The sequence below is a fragment of the Microchirus variegatus genome (genome assembly GCF_963457635.1).
Source record: "Microchirus variegatus genome assembly, chromosome: 11".
NCBI classification, from domain to species: domain Eukaryota; kingdom Metazoa; phylum Chordata; class Actinopteri; order Pleuronectiformes; family Soleidae; genus Microchirus; species Microchirus variegatus.
The window spans coordinates 1,082,841-1,097,628 of NC_139812.1; the positions used below are offsets into that span (position 1 = coordinate 1,082,841).

At 44.8% G+C, this 14,788-nt stretch overlaps 1 protein-coding gene across 1 annotated transcript in view; it reads left to right on the forward strand.

The window, feature by feature from the left end:
• Positions 1-14,788, forward strand: part of ltbp1 (latent transforming growth factor beta binding protein 1) — a 55,981-nt gene that overhangs the window by 8,857 nt on the left and 32,336 nt on the right. The window contains exons 4-8 of the mRNA XM_083897344.1: positions 3,265-3,486; positions 7,054-7,355; positions 8,077-8,179; positions 9,251-9,310; positions 11,646-11,768. Of these exons, the coding sequence (XP_083753470.1) occupies positions 3,265-3,486; positions 7,054-7,355; positions 8,077-8,179; positions 9,251-9,310; positions 11,646-11,768 (810 nt within the window). The remainder of the gene's footprint in view (positions 1-3,264; positions 3,487-7,053; positions 7,356-8,076; positions 8,180-9,250; positions 9,311-11,645; positions 11,769-14,788) is intronic.

Here is a 14,788-nt window from a genome sequence, read left to right on the forward strand (position 1 = left end):
AGGGGGTTTTTACCCTAAACCCTGGGCCTGGTCAGGTCAAAGTGGGAGGAAGGTAAAGGCCCAGGCTTTTTACCTTAAACCCTGGGCCTGGTCAGGTCAAAGTAGGAAGAAGGCCGAGACAAAACCAACCCAGACTCCGGTTCCGCCAAATCAACTAAGGGGAGAAGACAACAACCTTGTGCAAGGAGACAAGCCTTTGATGATGGCCCCTATTAACTTCTCTAAGAGAGAGGAGAAGACGGGAACTAGGATTGACCCCACTGAAGAAGAAGTGGATGTACAGACACCAGGACTTTGGAGGCCTCGTTGTGTCCTACTGAGCCAGATTGCTGGGCGGAACAACCCCTGGGATAGAGGCAGGTGGTACAGGGTTAGAATCCTCCACCACGTGGTGTTTCTGGATGGACTCCCACCAGCGGAGAAGTGGTTGGCTCGTACAGTAAGAGCCCCTGTTTCACCAAAGTGGGAGGCCGCACCAGCAGTGAATGAACTCAAAATTACGTTCCTAAACCTGCGCCTGGACGCCCTAAAGGGAGTCTCCTGTCACGGCGCTAGACAGACTCGTCGGCAGAGATGAAGCTTCAGGGCCCCCGCGGAACTATGGTAGAGTCCAAACCTTCGCTCAGGAAGGATCTGGAGTGCCCCTTGCCCCCGTCAATGCTTGGATTAGCTCCCTCCTCACAAGGGAGGAAAAAATCATTTACTCTTGTGTGCACTGCCATAGAACCAAAGCCAAGATAGGCAGACAAGTAATGAGTGACCTTCCCCTTGAACGAACTGAACCAGCTGCACCGTTTGAGTTAATGGCGCTGGACCTCTTCAGGTCCTATGTCGTCAGAGACACTGTGGAATGGAGAACAAAGATGATAATCTGGAGTGTGGTATTCAGCTGTGCGGCCTCAAGAGCAGTGCATGCTGGCATTGTAGGAGATCTGTCAACGGAAGGACTCTTGGAAGCGTACCAGCGCTTCACGGCTCTCAGAGGCCACCCAAGAAAGCTCTGGTCAGATCAAGAAGTCAATAAGTCCGGCAGAAGTGGCACACACTTACTAGAAATACTGCAGTTGGAGACTCGGTGTGGTTGGCCGACAAGAACGCATTGAGGGGCCGATTCAGGCTGGGTCAAGTCGCAGAAGTATGTCCTGATGCGAAAGGCGTGGTACGAGACGCGAAAGTGAGAACCTGCCAAAGTTGTCCAGTCTCTGGCGGGCATTGCAAGAGAGACTGGGGGCTGCTTCTTACAGCTCAATAAACTACCCTCTGGAAAGGGCGACCAGAACAAGTATGGTGGACAACTCAAGTGTCTTTAAGAGGTTTTATTCTAAACACAACTCAATACACTACTTAATAGGTTGTAAACCGGCAAAGCATACGGGTTCTGATGATCATTTACAGATGATGACAAACAAATAGAGGATTTGCTATATAACAAGAAGCACTTTGGTCATCAAAGCTTTGATGACGACTGCTTTGATGACAATCGCGCAAATCCTCTGAGGCTGGAAGTTTGTGTAAAAACGCTGTGCTCCACTGTGCAGCCACGAACAGAACACCTCCGTGTTGACATGACTCCACTCTTCCTCCCTCGCCTCCACTCTCATATTTCATAGGGACAAGGAGGAGCTACGGTGGAGCTCTCGAAGTTTACTTCCTGGTGAGGTGGCAACATTCGCGGTGAAATGCGCACTCTGTGGTCACTTGGCTGGAGGTTTAAACATTGCGTGAGTCTTGGTTTTTCACATTTTGGGGACTGGTATGGCCTCCAGAGTCCCAAATATAAGTATTAAAATGATTAAAAAGTTGATTTTGCATAATATGGGCCCTTTAAAATATGAGTGATGATGTGTAGTTGCTGAAGACGACTATGAAAAAACGTTCAATTTTGAAAACAGTGCCTCCTGGTGGTGACAGAAAACATTAACATTCTACAGATATTGTATCCAACAAAAAATTTGTGAAAACACTCAAAACACATGGTAGATGATGTGTGTTGAATATGATGACATCATTTAACGGTGTTGCCATGGCAACGACGCAAAGTTGAATTTTTACGATAAAACTACAAACTGTTAAAACTTTAATCCTGGTCCGATCTGAACCAAACTGTCTAGGATTGATGACAGGCTGGCCCTGAAGACGTCTATATGAAAATATAAAATTTCGAATACAGCACCCCCTGTTGACACCTGCAGAAGTTCTCCGATGACTCTGCAGTGGTAGGGTGTATAAAGGATGGACAGGAGGGGGAGTACAGGACAGTGGTAGCTGACTTTGTGAAGTGGGCCAGTGAGAACCACCTGCTTCTGAATGTGACCAAGACCAAGGAGATGGTGGTGGACTTCAGGAGGAAGAGGACAGCTCCACAACCGCTGAGGGTGCTGGGGGAGCACATAGAGATGGTGGAGGATTACAAATTCCTCGGTGTGAGGTTGAACAACAGACTGGACTGGAAGGCTAACACCAGTGCTGTGTACAGGAAGGGGATGAGCAGGCTCTTCTTTCCGAGGAGGCTGCGATCCTTTGATGTATGCAGCAAGATGCTGGAGTTATTTTACCAGTCTGTTGTGGCCAGCGCACTGTTCTTTGCTGTGGTGTGCTGGGGGAGCAGCATGGGAGCCGGGGAAACCAGCAAAATCAACAAACTGATTTAGAAGGCCGGCTCCATCATTGGCTGCAAGCAGGACACCGTGGAAATGGTGGAAGAGAGGAGGATGCTGAACAAACTGCTTTCCATCATGGATAACTCTGATCATCCTCTCCACCACATCCTCCAGGCTCAGGAGAGCACATTCTCCAGGAGATTCAGACAGCTCTGCTGTCACAAGGACAGATCATCCATCAGGATTTACAACTTATCGCTGTAAAACTGACTCTGCTCCATTGCACAACAGCACAGTGTCTCTTTATGAGATTAATATTATTATATCAGACAGACTACATTAGTCTCTCCCTTATGTCATCGCACCTGATCCTATGGATCATTCATTCTTCACTTTTTGCACTATTTTCTTTACATACTTTTGTACACTTATTTATGTTGAATTCTTTTCTTGTATTGTATTTTGCTGCTGCGCCAAAACAATTTCCCCTTGGGGATGAATAAAGTATTTCTATTCTATTCTATTCTATTCTATAAAACAACAGCTCATTAATAATAATTACTGACAGCTATATTGAAACAATTATAGACTGTGTGTTGGCAGCGGAGTGGTTTTTCTTAGTGTGTAAGAATAATGTCATTGTTTTTGCCTGTTGTCTCCTCAGTGGTTTGTCATCTCCCTTGTATGAACGGTGGCAAGTGCAGCACCAGGGACAAGTGTCAGTGTCCTCCCAACTTCACTGGAAAGTTCTGCCAGATGCCAGTTCAGAGTGGACACCACCACCACCAGCACCAGCAGCACCAGCAGACATCCAGCAGCTACCGGCAAACTCAGATCCACTCCACACACACTCTGCCACTGACCTACAGCAACGGCCAGAGCACTGGTAAGTGAAAAACAATGCCGTGATAACAGTGGTGCACTGACAGATATGTGATGAATATGATGATTTCACAAAAACTCAGTATTTTGCAATATCGTGATTGTTGGGACCTAACCGTGTGGCTGTAATCCATTGTTCTTTGTCTAAAGGCCACATTATACTTCTCCGACTGCGTATGCGTTATCCGTCTGCGTCACCACGGAGACGCCTCGAGCATTTATACTTCTGCGTCGTGGTGACGGACACTCGCTGCAATTTCCCGCCCGATCAGTAGGGGTCGCTGCGCAAGGTTGTTGTGCTTCTGGCTACAGTGAGCAATGGCGTCCGAGAAAGAAAGAGAGAGAAAGACTGTTGTTGTTGAAAAAGTGGCCGTTTCTCACTTTTCTGTGTCACGGAACGCAGTTTTAAGATAATTTGAGGCGAAAAATTGGCCATTTAGAGTCTAAACATGTGCTGTGTGTGTTAAGATATGACGTATTTATAGTTCGGCAGCGGCGTTATCGGCGGGGATCAGCTCCGCCTCTGTCAGGACGCCCGGAGCTCACTGAGAGCCGGCACAGAGCAGCTTAGCTCAGCCTGTCCTGAGGACCAATCGCAGCTCTTGCCGTCTCCGTAGTCCCTTGACGGAGTGACGGACACTTAAAAAATATTCCGTGCACCCGGAGACGACGCAGAGGCTCTTCGACAGGTTCTGCGTCGACGCAGAGGACTCTGCGTAGCTACGCAGAGCACTTTACGCAGGAGTATAAATTGGGCTTAAGGCCTGGTTGCAAAACAAAAGCCTGATTTGAGTTTAACAAATCCTGCAACCTCCATTTTGTAACATTACTTGGGTTTATGACTGGAGAGCCGCCCAGGGGGTAGCAGATCCTTTAAGTCCCATTGGCCGTCTCTGTTTTATGGCCCCTCGACTGGTCAGCCATATAAAACCAAGAGACAGACTCTTGGTTCCCTCTCTTGGCTGCTCTGCTCTTGTTGCTGCTCCTGCTTCCTCTCTTGCTGGTTCTCTGGCTTTGGAGTATGCAACTCTCCCGTGCTGCATAAACGATGGTAATGGTAATGGTGTCGTATTTATATAGCGCTTTTCCAGTCTTGATGACCACTCAAAGCTGCTTTACACTACAGTTCCCATTCACCCATTCACACCCATTCACTCACACTTTCATACGTTTTTCCATCACTCATACAAATTCGCATTTGTGCAGACATTCGCCCTTCTCTAATCGGAACCATCTATTGTCGCTCTGTAATGATCAATCAGACTGGGATTTGTTCCCAAAGCATGTTGGAAAGTGTAGTTCTTCATTAGAAGTGGTTTTGTTCCAGTGGAAATAACTTGTTTTGATAAACAGCAAAGGTAAGACGACATTTCTGCTTGTATTTCTTGAAAGTCAGTTGTTGTTTTGCTCTTATTTTGGGGCTGGATCCGGGAATCTCGGTGGTAGACTGATAAAACACGGGGACAAGTCACAGCAATCAATGGGAGACAAGTGAGAAGAATAGAAACCGAATTTAACCACACAGATTGGCGGGAGTTTATCCCGTGAATCTGCCGTCTTACCGGTCAAAGTAGGGCTTCTATTACGATCGCTGCTGCCGATGCGCGCGAAGCGAAAGGCACAAAGAATAATAAACAATCAAACAGCTGTGCAGGCGGCACCGATTCAGCTGTACAGTCTGCTAGCTTTAGCTTACAAACACTATTCTAAACAAGTTACAGCCGTGTGTGAGACGCACACGGTGATGATGAAAGAAAAGAAAAGCACAATAAAAACACAATGAAACTACCGGGTGTGCACTACCCGTGTTCAATAATAAGCTCTTAATAAGCTATTTTGCCCAGACACAGTCGCTTACTGTGAGTCGTCTTCTGACGGAGTAAGAGGGGTCCTGGTATCGCCTCACGCGATTCAAATCCGTTCTTCGGTCAGTACCGGTTTCGGAGAAGAGAGCGGGCGTCTCGTTGCGCAGGCTCTGAAGCTGTGTGATACGTGGTTCACCGACTCAAGACAGGGACAGCTGCTGGACGGTGATTTAGGAGCGTGTGTAGAAACCACGATCTCCTCTTCTGCAGGAATAGTAAGGAATAGCTCGCAGGGAGTTATTCATTGAGTCTCTGATCAAAAATAAAAGAAAGCAAAAAGGGAAAAAAAAACATAAATGGGGTAGGAATGAGCAAAGAAAGAATCTTCAAAGCTTGGCGAGCAAGGATGTAGATCTTCAATGTGTTGATTCTCTCCTTAAACACATACGTCAGCTCCCGCGGACAGATACGGTTGGAAGAGGCAGAGGAGGAGCCAGTTTGAGCTTTTAAAGGCTTCTCCTGGGGGTCCGACCCCCAAGAATCTCCACCAATGGCTGAACGGCTGCCTGTCGTGGACATCATATGCCACAGTGGTTTGTGGTTTGGCCTTTTATTACCCCAAACTTTTCACCAGGATGTTTGGCTAACCAGTAGGCCTCACCAGACGACAATGGCTAGGCCCAACACCTACCTACCCGCTCAGTCGCCTGCGAGCAGTCCAGGTGGAGGTGGACAAGTTTTGGAGACGTTGGAGCCAGTTGGCAGGGCCTCACCTGTTCATCCGGCAAAGGTGGAATGCGCCAGCCCGGAATGTCTCTGTTGGTGACCTGGTATGGGTTGCAGACCAAAGCGCCCTCCGAGGTCGATTCAGGTTGGGTCGTGTCGAGGAGGCGTGTTCGGATGATTAGGGTTTTGTCCGGTACGTCAAAGTGAGGATTTGTCATAGTCTTCCCATCAGCCTGTCCCGAGCCAGGAAGGACAAGGAGTCGTGTCCGTCCACTATACTACACAGGGATGTCAGAAGACTGGTGGTATTGCTACCAGTAGAAGAGCAAGAGGAGGCTTCCCTTACTTCTCTGAGTACTTGAAACTGTGGACACTTGAATGTAGGACCAAAGCTGTTTCATTGGACAGTTATGTTGTTTCTTTATTTTGTCACTTGAGAAGGTGCACATAATCTGTGTATAACATTGTTGTTAATAATGGTTATTGTGGCCTACTTGGTCAATGACAAGTAGCCCAAGTGTGAGGTGTGTGGAGTTCTCCTATTTTCAAATATTATTTTGTAAATATACTGTAGTGAATTTATAGCGCCCTCTAGCGGCAGCAGTTTACTTTGTGCATACTCATCTGTGATTATTCGTTCATACCGTGCTTGACTGGTGATACTGAGCTGGTGAGTTGATGTGTATGCAAAGTGTTTGTAATTTATGTTAATTATCTGGAATGTTTGTCCCATTAACATAGTGTTGTTGTTTAATTTGTGTTTTTCAGTTGATTACCTGCTGACGGCACAATCACTGTTAAAGTGTGAAAAGAAAGCATGTGTGGAGTTGCTGTTAAAAATAAATAAGCACGTATAAAGACAGATAGAGTGTTGGAGCTGAGTGTGACACTGTTTCGTCAGTCAACCACACCCCGTGCGGTAGATTTAATGAATTATCGGAGTTAATTTGATAAAACCGTACACCACAATGCCCTTTTTATAATGATAATACACAATGACAGTTGTATTGTTGTTGACATGTCGTCTTGTGTCCCTCAAGTATTCAGCCCCAGTGTCGTCAACATCCACATCAAACATCCTCCAGAAGCCTCTGTCCAGGTCCACCAGGTGTCTCAGCTGGACAACTACCACAACAATGGTCACCAGCTCAAAGGTGCCCAGTCAGGCTCGTCTTCATCCAACAGCTACACCTACCACCACACAGACAACAGCCAGAAGATCCAGCACCACGGGTACAACATAGTCTACCCAAGCCAGCACGGCTACCAAGTCCCTCAGTTTCAGCCTGTCACCTCCAAGAATGCACTGGGTCGCTGCTTCCAGGAGACCACAGGCAGTCAGGTACACCTTCACACATGTCTACTCTGTGTTATTTCAGGTGCATGTATGCAAACGCCATTTGTGCGCATGGCTGAGAGACGCAATACTCGCTGCGCCCTGTTAGTAGATCAGCATCAACGCAAATTTGAGTGTACAATCCAGTTTTGGTCACAGCCTTAGTAAATCAGGCCATTAGAGCGCAAATGCGAATTATAAGCTATGCAAACTTTCTCGAGCTCCTCATAGTCAACCTTGACTTGCCTCTGAGCTGTTGTCCCTCTTGACTCTCTCTTTGCAAAGAATAAACCAAGCTTCCATAGTCAACTTTGGTTCAACTTTATTTCTTCATCAGACACCTATCGACAATTTTTGCCACAACACAAACACGCAGCCATTCACTCTCACATACACAACTGCGGTCAGTTCAGAGCGCGAAAGTCGCCAGTTTGAATCCCGGCTTGGCTGATGGCCTTTCTGTGTGGAGATTGCATGCTCTCCCTCTAGGTGTGAATGTGAGAGTAAATTGATGTTTGTCTCTGTGTGTAGTCCCTGCGATGAACTGGTGACCTGCTCCCTGTGACCCTCACATTGAAGATAAAGGAGTAAAAATGAATGAAAGAATATAAGAGTAGTCACCAGGTCACATTTTGCATCTGATAAAATCGTACTGTGTATAATAGTTCTAGAGATAAAGTTATAATTGTGCCTCTCTTCTCTCACTGTGTAATTATCTCTGCAACAGTGTGGGAAGGCTCTGCCAGGTCTCACTAAACAGGAACAGTGTTGTGGAACCTTTGGAACATCCTGGGGTTTCCACAAATGTCAGAAGTGTCCAAAGAAACCATGTAAGTACAGCTGTTCCTCTGATTTTTTTTTTTTCTTGGCTGTATGTCTTTTGTTGGCATGTAATGAGTCATTATCATTAAAATGAGCAAACTGGAATCTGCCAGATAAATATGATTTAAACCAGTAGAGGGCAGTACCTCTGATGTTAAGGGTCTGCTCCAGTCTTTGCAGTAGAATGTCATGGTCATCATCAATGGTGTCAAATGCAGCACTAAGACAGGACAAGTAAAGAGACTAGACCATTATCTGAGACCAAGAGAAGGTCTTTACTAACTAACCCTGCTTCACAGCTCTTTTTAGATACATTATGACCCAACTTTACTGAATGTGGCTGTGCTTTTTAAGTAGTTGCTGGGTATTCAACCCTACTCCCTTTATAGATATATGGAACTTTTGTTTAAAGCCAAAGCCTTGGATGTAGGTCACAAAAATGCACACATATTGCACCAGTTTGCATTAGACAGGTGGTGCTTTTCATGTACCATTTCACATGCAGTGGCAAACAGAAACTATTAATAAAACACAGAATATGGTAGAATTAACACAAAACATTAGAACATTTGGTCTAACAGAAGAAGACACAGGGGATAGGGCAAGATGGAGGCAAACGATCTGCAGTGGGTCTGCAAAGCATATAAAGTCGTAAAGCATGAGTGTTAATGGATTGGTGGATAAACAATATAATATATAATGAAGATTCAATTATTCCTGATTTCAACTTTATACTATGGTAATTACCTAGAAAAATGATTTTTTTCCCCTCTTGATTCTACTCTATGACATTATACCTCAGAATTACATTACCTTCAACTGAGTGCTACTGTAAAGTTGCTCACAGAGTTGAGTTGTCAAAAATACATTTGTTTACAGAAATCTTTTTAAAAAATACAGAGAAAAAGATTGTATTGGGAAAGTTCTATTTATGTGTGGATAAGACCTAAGACGGGGGGTCACACTGTGTAACTAACAACTAAACACCTGCTCCTACAAAACCAAAAAAAAAAAAACCTGTTTGTCATGTATATCATTCAATGTTGCAAGTTATCACCTCACTTTTATTCCCCCTACAGCAATCCCTCTGATTGACTGTCCACAAGGCTACAAGAGAATCAACAGCTCTCATTGCCAAGGTAAAAAATATATATATATGTATTTTGCATAACATCATATTCATGGCTTAGGTTTAGAGATGGTGACCTTTGGGAAACTCTACATTTACATGCATTAAAAAGTCTGATGTTTTCTGGTCCATCCTGTTCCTTGGGGACCTTGCATGACATACAATAACAACAAGGGCACAAACTTTTCACTTTATTCATTTTCTTATTGTTTTTGTTATTACTGAAAATATTTGGCACAGCTGTAGCTGTAGCCTGTCCCACTCCCCTCAAATCCAGTTTGTACTCCAGGCTCCAACAATTCACATCACAATTTTCATGTTTGTTGCACACAGTGACTACTCTTGGGCATCATCCCTCCTCCCAGGTGTCAAGCTCATTGGGATGGAAGTACACAACATACATTATAAGTAATGAACACATAACAATTATAAACTACAATATTAAGGGTCTTCATAATCCTGTTAAGAGAAAGGAAATCCTACACCAGCTGAAACGAGCCAACTGTCAGTTAGCTTTCCTAGAGGGAACCCACCTATCTGATTTGGTTGGCTTCGGGTGACTTATTCTGTTATCATTTGTGTTGTCATACAGTGGTATGCAAAAGTTTGGGCACCCCGGTAAATCTTCATGATTTTCCTTTATAAATCATTGGTTGTTTGAAAAAGACATTTCAGTTAAATATATAATATAGGAGACAAATACAGTGATAATTGAGACTTGAAATAAAGTTTATATGATATACAGAAAGTGTGCAAGAATTATTCAAACAAAATGTATGATTTATAAAGGAAAATCATGAACATTTACAGGGGCACCCAATCTCTAAGGGAGCACTCTGCCACCCTGCGGAGAAAACTAATTTCAGCCGCTTGTATCCGGGATCTTGTTCTTTCGGTCATAACCCAAAGTTCATGACCATAGGTGAGGGTAGGAACGTAGATTGACCGGTAAATCGAGAGCTAAGACCCCATCATCTGCAAAGAGCAGAGATGAAATCCAGCTGCTCCCGAACCGGACCCCCTCCGGCCCCTGGCTGCGCCTAGAAATTCTGTCCATGAAAATAATGAACAGAACTGGTGACAAAGGGCAGCCCTGCCGGAGTCCAACATGCACTTGGAACAAGTCTGACTTACTGCCGGCAATGCAAACCAAGCTCCTGCTCTGGTCGTACAGGGACCGCACGGCCCTTAACAAAGGGCCCCCGACCCCATACTCCCGGAGCACCCCCCCACAAAATGCCATGAAAGCCTTCTCCAAGTCCACAAAACACATGTGGACTGGTTGAGCAAACTCCCATGAACCCTCGAGCACCATGCGAAGGGTATAGAGCTGGTCCAGTGTTCCACAGCCTGGACGAAAACCGCATTGTTCCTCTTGAATCCGAGGTTCGACTATCGGCCTAACTCTCCTCTCCAGTACCCTGGAATAGACTTTACCCGGGAGGCTGAGGAGTGTGATCCCCCGATAGTTGGAACGCACCCTCCGGTCTCCCTTTTTAAAAAGAGGGACCACCACCCCGGTCTGCCAGTCCAGAGGCACTGTCCCCAACTGCCACACAATGCTGCAGAGACGTGTCAAACAGGACAGCCCTACAGCATCCAGAGACTTTAGGTACTCAGGTCAGATCTCATCCACTCCCGGTGCCTTGCCACTGGGCAGCTTCCTAACTACCTCAGTGACTTCGGCTTGGGTAATGAATGAGTCGACCTACCCAGCCTCTCCTTCCTCTAGGGAAGACGTGTCAGTGGGATTGAGGAGATCCTCGAAGTATTCCTTCCACCGCCCGACAATGTTCCCAGTACTGCTTCCCCCTCCTGAGGCGCCAGATGGTTTGCCCTCGAACCAACCAGGCTCGATAGGACTCCTTCTTCAGTTTGACAGCATCCCTTACTTCCGGTGTCCACCACCGGGTTCGGGGATTGCCGCCGCGACAGGCACCGGAGACCTTGCGGCCGCAACTTCGACCAGCCGCGTCCACAATGGAAGTGGAGAACATGGTGCATACCACTGTATAACTACACAAATGATAAGCCACAAATGATAAGAATCACCTGGGAGACACTTAACATACATCTTGTATAAAATCTAATGCTAATTAAATCTGATATCTTGTTTGTTTTACATGCTTTTATTGCATCTTGCCTTCATTATCTCTCTATATGTAGCATGCAAGTTATCAGAGTGAGTGTGTTAAAATATGCCTCAAAATCTGGGATAAGTATGCCAGATTTGAGATTCAAGCAAGGACTGTAATAAAGACTGTATTGATGTCTATGTAGCCTTTTACTCTATTACAATGTAATTTGTCCTTTTTTGTAATTTTTATTGTCTTATTGACTCACAGATTTTGATGAGTGTCAGCTGCAGGGTGTATGTCCCAATGGAAACTGTGTGAACACCGTGGGCAGCTACAGGTGCATGTGTAATGCCGGCTACGTTCCAGACCCCACGCTCACCACATGTATATGTAAGATCTACTCTCTGATATTTTCTATCACACTTTCTCACATACTGCACCCTAAGAAATCAAAGTATGAGACTGTACCTACAAAGGTACAAATGCGTTGTTGCTCCAGTTGTACCCTATCAGGGTACAAGCACTGTACCTTTAAAATTTGTACCTGCTTGTTTGTACCGCTAAAGAAACATTTCTGCACCCCTATTGACAGAAATGTACCTGTACACACTGAGAAAGGTACAGTGCTTGTACCCTGATAGGGTACAACTGGAGCGACAGCAAAAGGTACAGTCTCATACTTTGATTTCTTAGTGAGTTTATTAGTTAAACTAAGAAAATCTAACATTGTCAGTGTTTGCAGAAATATTATATTGACGTAAATGAGTTCATTAGATTTGCATGGCCATCTGCGAAGATTCCATTACTTCTTCCTTACATCTGCTCCAAATAACAAGCAGTGTTTATGACTCAAAGGCTGATAGGAAAGCTGCTAAAGCAAAAGTGTGTTTGAATGCAATATGAATGGAGTGCATGGATAAAAGCATGGTGTTCATTTTACAATCCTCAAGCATGGCACTGATGTGGAAAAACAACATATAAACCCAACATAGGAGAAGGAAACAGTGAATAGGGAGCAAGAGCAGCATTGTGATGAGTCTTGAAAATGATTGATTTTGTCTTGTTGTTTTCCAAAGTTATTATGCTTTGTTAAAGCGCACCTAAAAAGGAAGTTCCAGTTTACACAGTATTTTTTTGGTGTGTATCTTCATAAACGACTCGTAATTATTACCTTGAGGTATATTACCTCGTTTATGAAGCCCTGAAGGTTCTAAACAAACAGTTCAGCCACTGCTGAGAACGCTGTGTTTTATTGTAATCTCGGGCTCAGCGAGATCTCTGAAAAAACCCGGTCCGGTTACGTAAACAGCGGTTCTCCTGAACAGCAGATCCTCCTGCTCCGGGCACTAGTCCGGGCACATCCGGTTGCGTACATTGAACCGCAGAAGAAGAATAACGTCCGTTGTGGAGGTGTTTCACGAGCAACAGTGTCTACTGACTCTGGGTCAAAGGTCGTCAAAGGGACTGCGGCGAGGAGTCGTGAAGAAGCTATTTTTAAACACTGTTAAAACAATGTTTTGATAATGAGTAGCAGTGCATCCACCGTTCCAGAGGGGGGAGCTGTGCTTCTGAGAGTGGGTGTGCTGAATATACTGGCCAATCACAAGACTCTGTCTTCTGGGTGTGAGAGTTGAGTCTCAAATCTCGCGGCTGGGAAACACCGTCAGAAAAGAGAGACTTCTATCGGCTCGTTGTTGATGTATTGTAATCTCGGGCTCAGCGAGATCTCTAAAAAAAACCCTTCTTGTTACGTAAACAGCATTTCTCCTGAACAGCAGATCCCTCTGCTCCAGGCACTAGTCCGTGCACATCCTGTTGCATACATTGAACCGCAGAAGAAGAATAACGTCCGTTGTGGAGGTGTTTCACGATCGTCAGTGTCTTCTGACTCTGGGTCTGACTCTGGGTCAAAGTCATAAAAGGGACTGCGGCGGGGAGTCGTGACGAAGCAATTTTTAAACACTGTTAAAACAATGTTTTTATAATGAGGAGCAGTGCATCCACCGTTCCAGAGGGGGGAGCTGCGCTTCTGAGAGCTGGTGTGCTAATTATGTCTCTTCCGGGCATTGGCCAATCACAAGACAGTTGGGAAGGCTCTATGCTGGCTGGCCAATCACAACATAGTGGTTGGTGAAATTGTGCTTGACGATAGCTATCTCTGAAGGCATCGCAGCTCTAAAGTTGCTGACAATTTATTATGATTCCAACTTTCTTTGTCCAAATGCAGTCAATGCTCAAGACAGAGTAGATGTCCAAGTCATTGGTACTTGATTTTGAAAATTACTTACAGTCATCAGTCCAAGTCATTATTGCTCAAGCACTGGTACTGTATGTGCTAAGTGGGAGTGGGAGTTTGTATACAACTTCTGTTAAATTCTAACTTACCACAAATAGTTGGGCTGGGTTTATTGAAAATAAGTGACTGTGCATAACAGTCATCTATCCATCTATTTTCGACTGCTTTGTTCTCCACTGGAGGGTCGCAGGGCGGGCTGTGCCAATCTCAGCTGACATAGGGCGACAGGCAGGGTACACCCCTCCATTGCAGGGCCACACATAGAGGCCACACAACAACCATTCACTCTCACATTCACGGCTATGGTCAATTTAGAGTGACCAATTTACTTAATATATTAGGAAATATTGCACGTTGTTGTAATTGTAATTGTAAATTTATTTTTAAGACAGGGACAATGCACAATAAAACATTAATCTTGCACAACAAGAAAATGTGCATTGTGCCAGGTTTTAGCAGATTGCTATTTTCCACCTGCAGTCCCTGGGCAGGTTGATGGTATGGTACACAAAACATAATAACAGTTCAAGTAAAATTACAGTAAAAATGATCAAGTTTACAGTTATAAAACACACACACACACACACACACACACACACACACATACAGTTCATAGATGTGTACACTCCTGTCCTGACAGTAACCAACATTTAACAAGATGTGAGAAGATGTGGGGATTTGTACATGAGATAATATCTGTTGGTAGATTATTCAATTGAGTCATGGCTATACAGGAGAAGGATGACTTTCCAAATAGAGTTTTGCGTTGGGGTACACTACACTCGCCCCTTGTTACAGATCTCGTTGTTCTTGATGACTTCTCAGAGCAGAGTGTAACATACTTTTTCAAAGGGGGAGCTACAGCTTTATGAATAATTTTAAAAAGCAGGCAAACATTTGCATGCTTGATCAGGTTATCAAAGTTTAAGATGTCATATTTGTTTAGTATGTGGCAGTGATGGACGTGGCTTTCTATCATGGATTTTGTAGGCACTTTTGTATAAGGATTCAAGCGGTTTAAGAATGGTTTTATTTGACTGGGACCAGCTTGTCATACAGTACAGGAAATGTGGTATGATCATAGCATTCAAATACGTACTGGAAGCCTCCACTG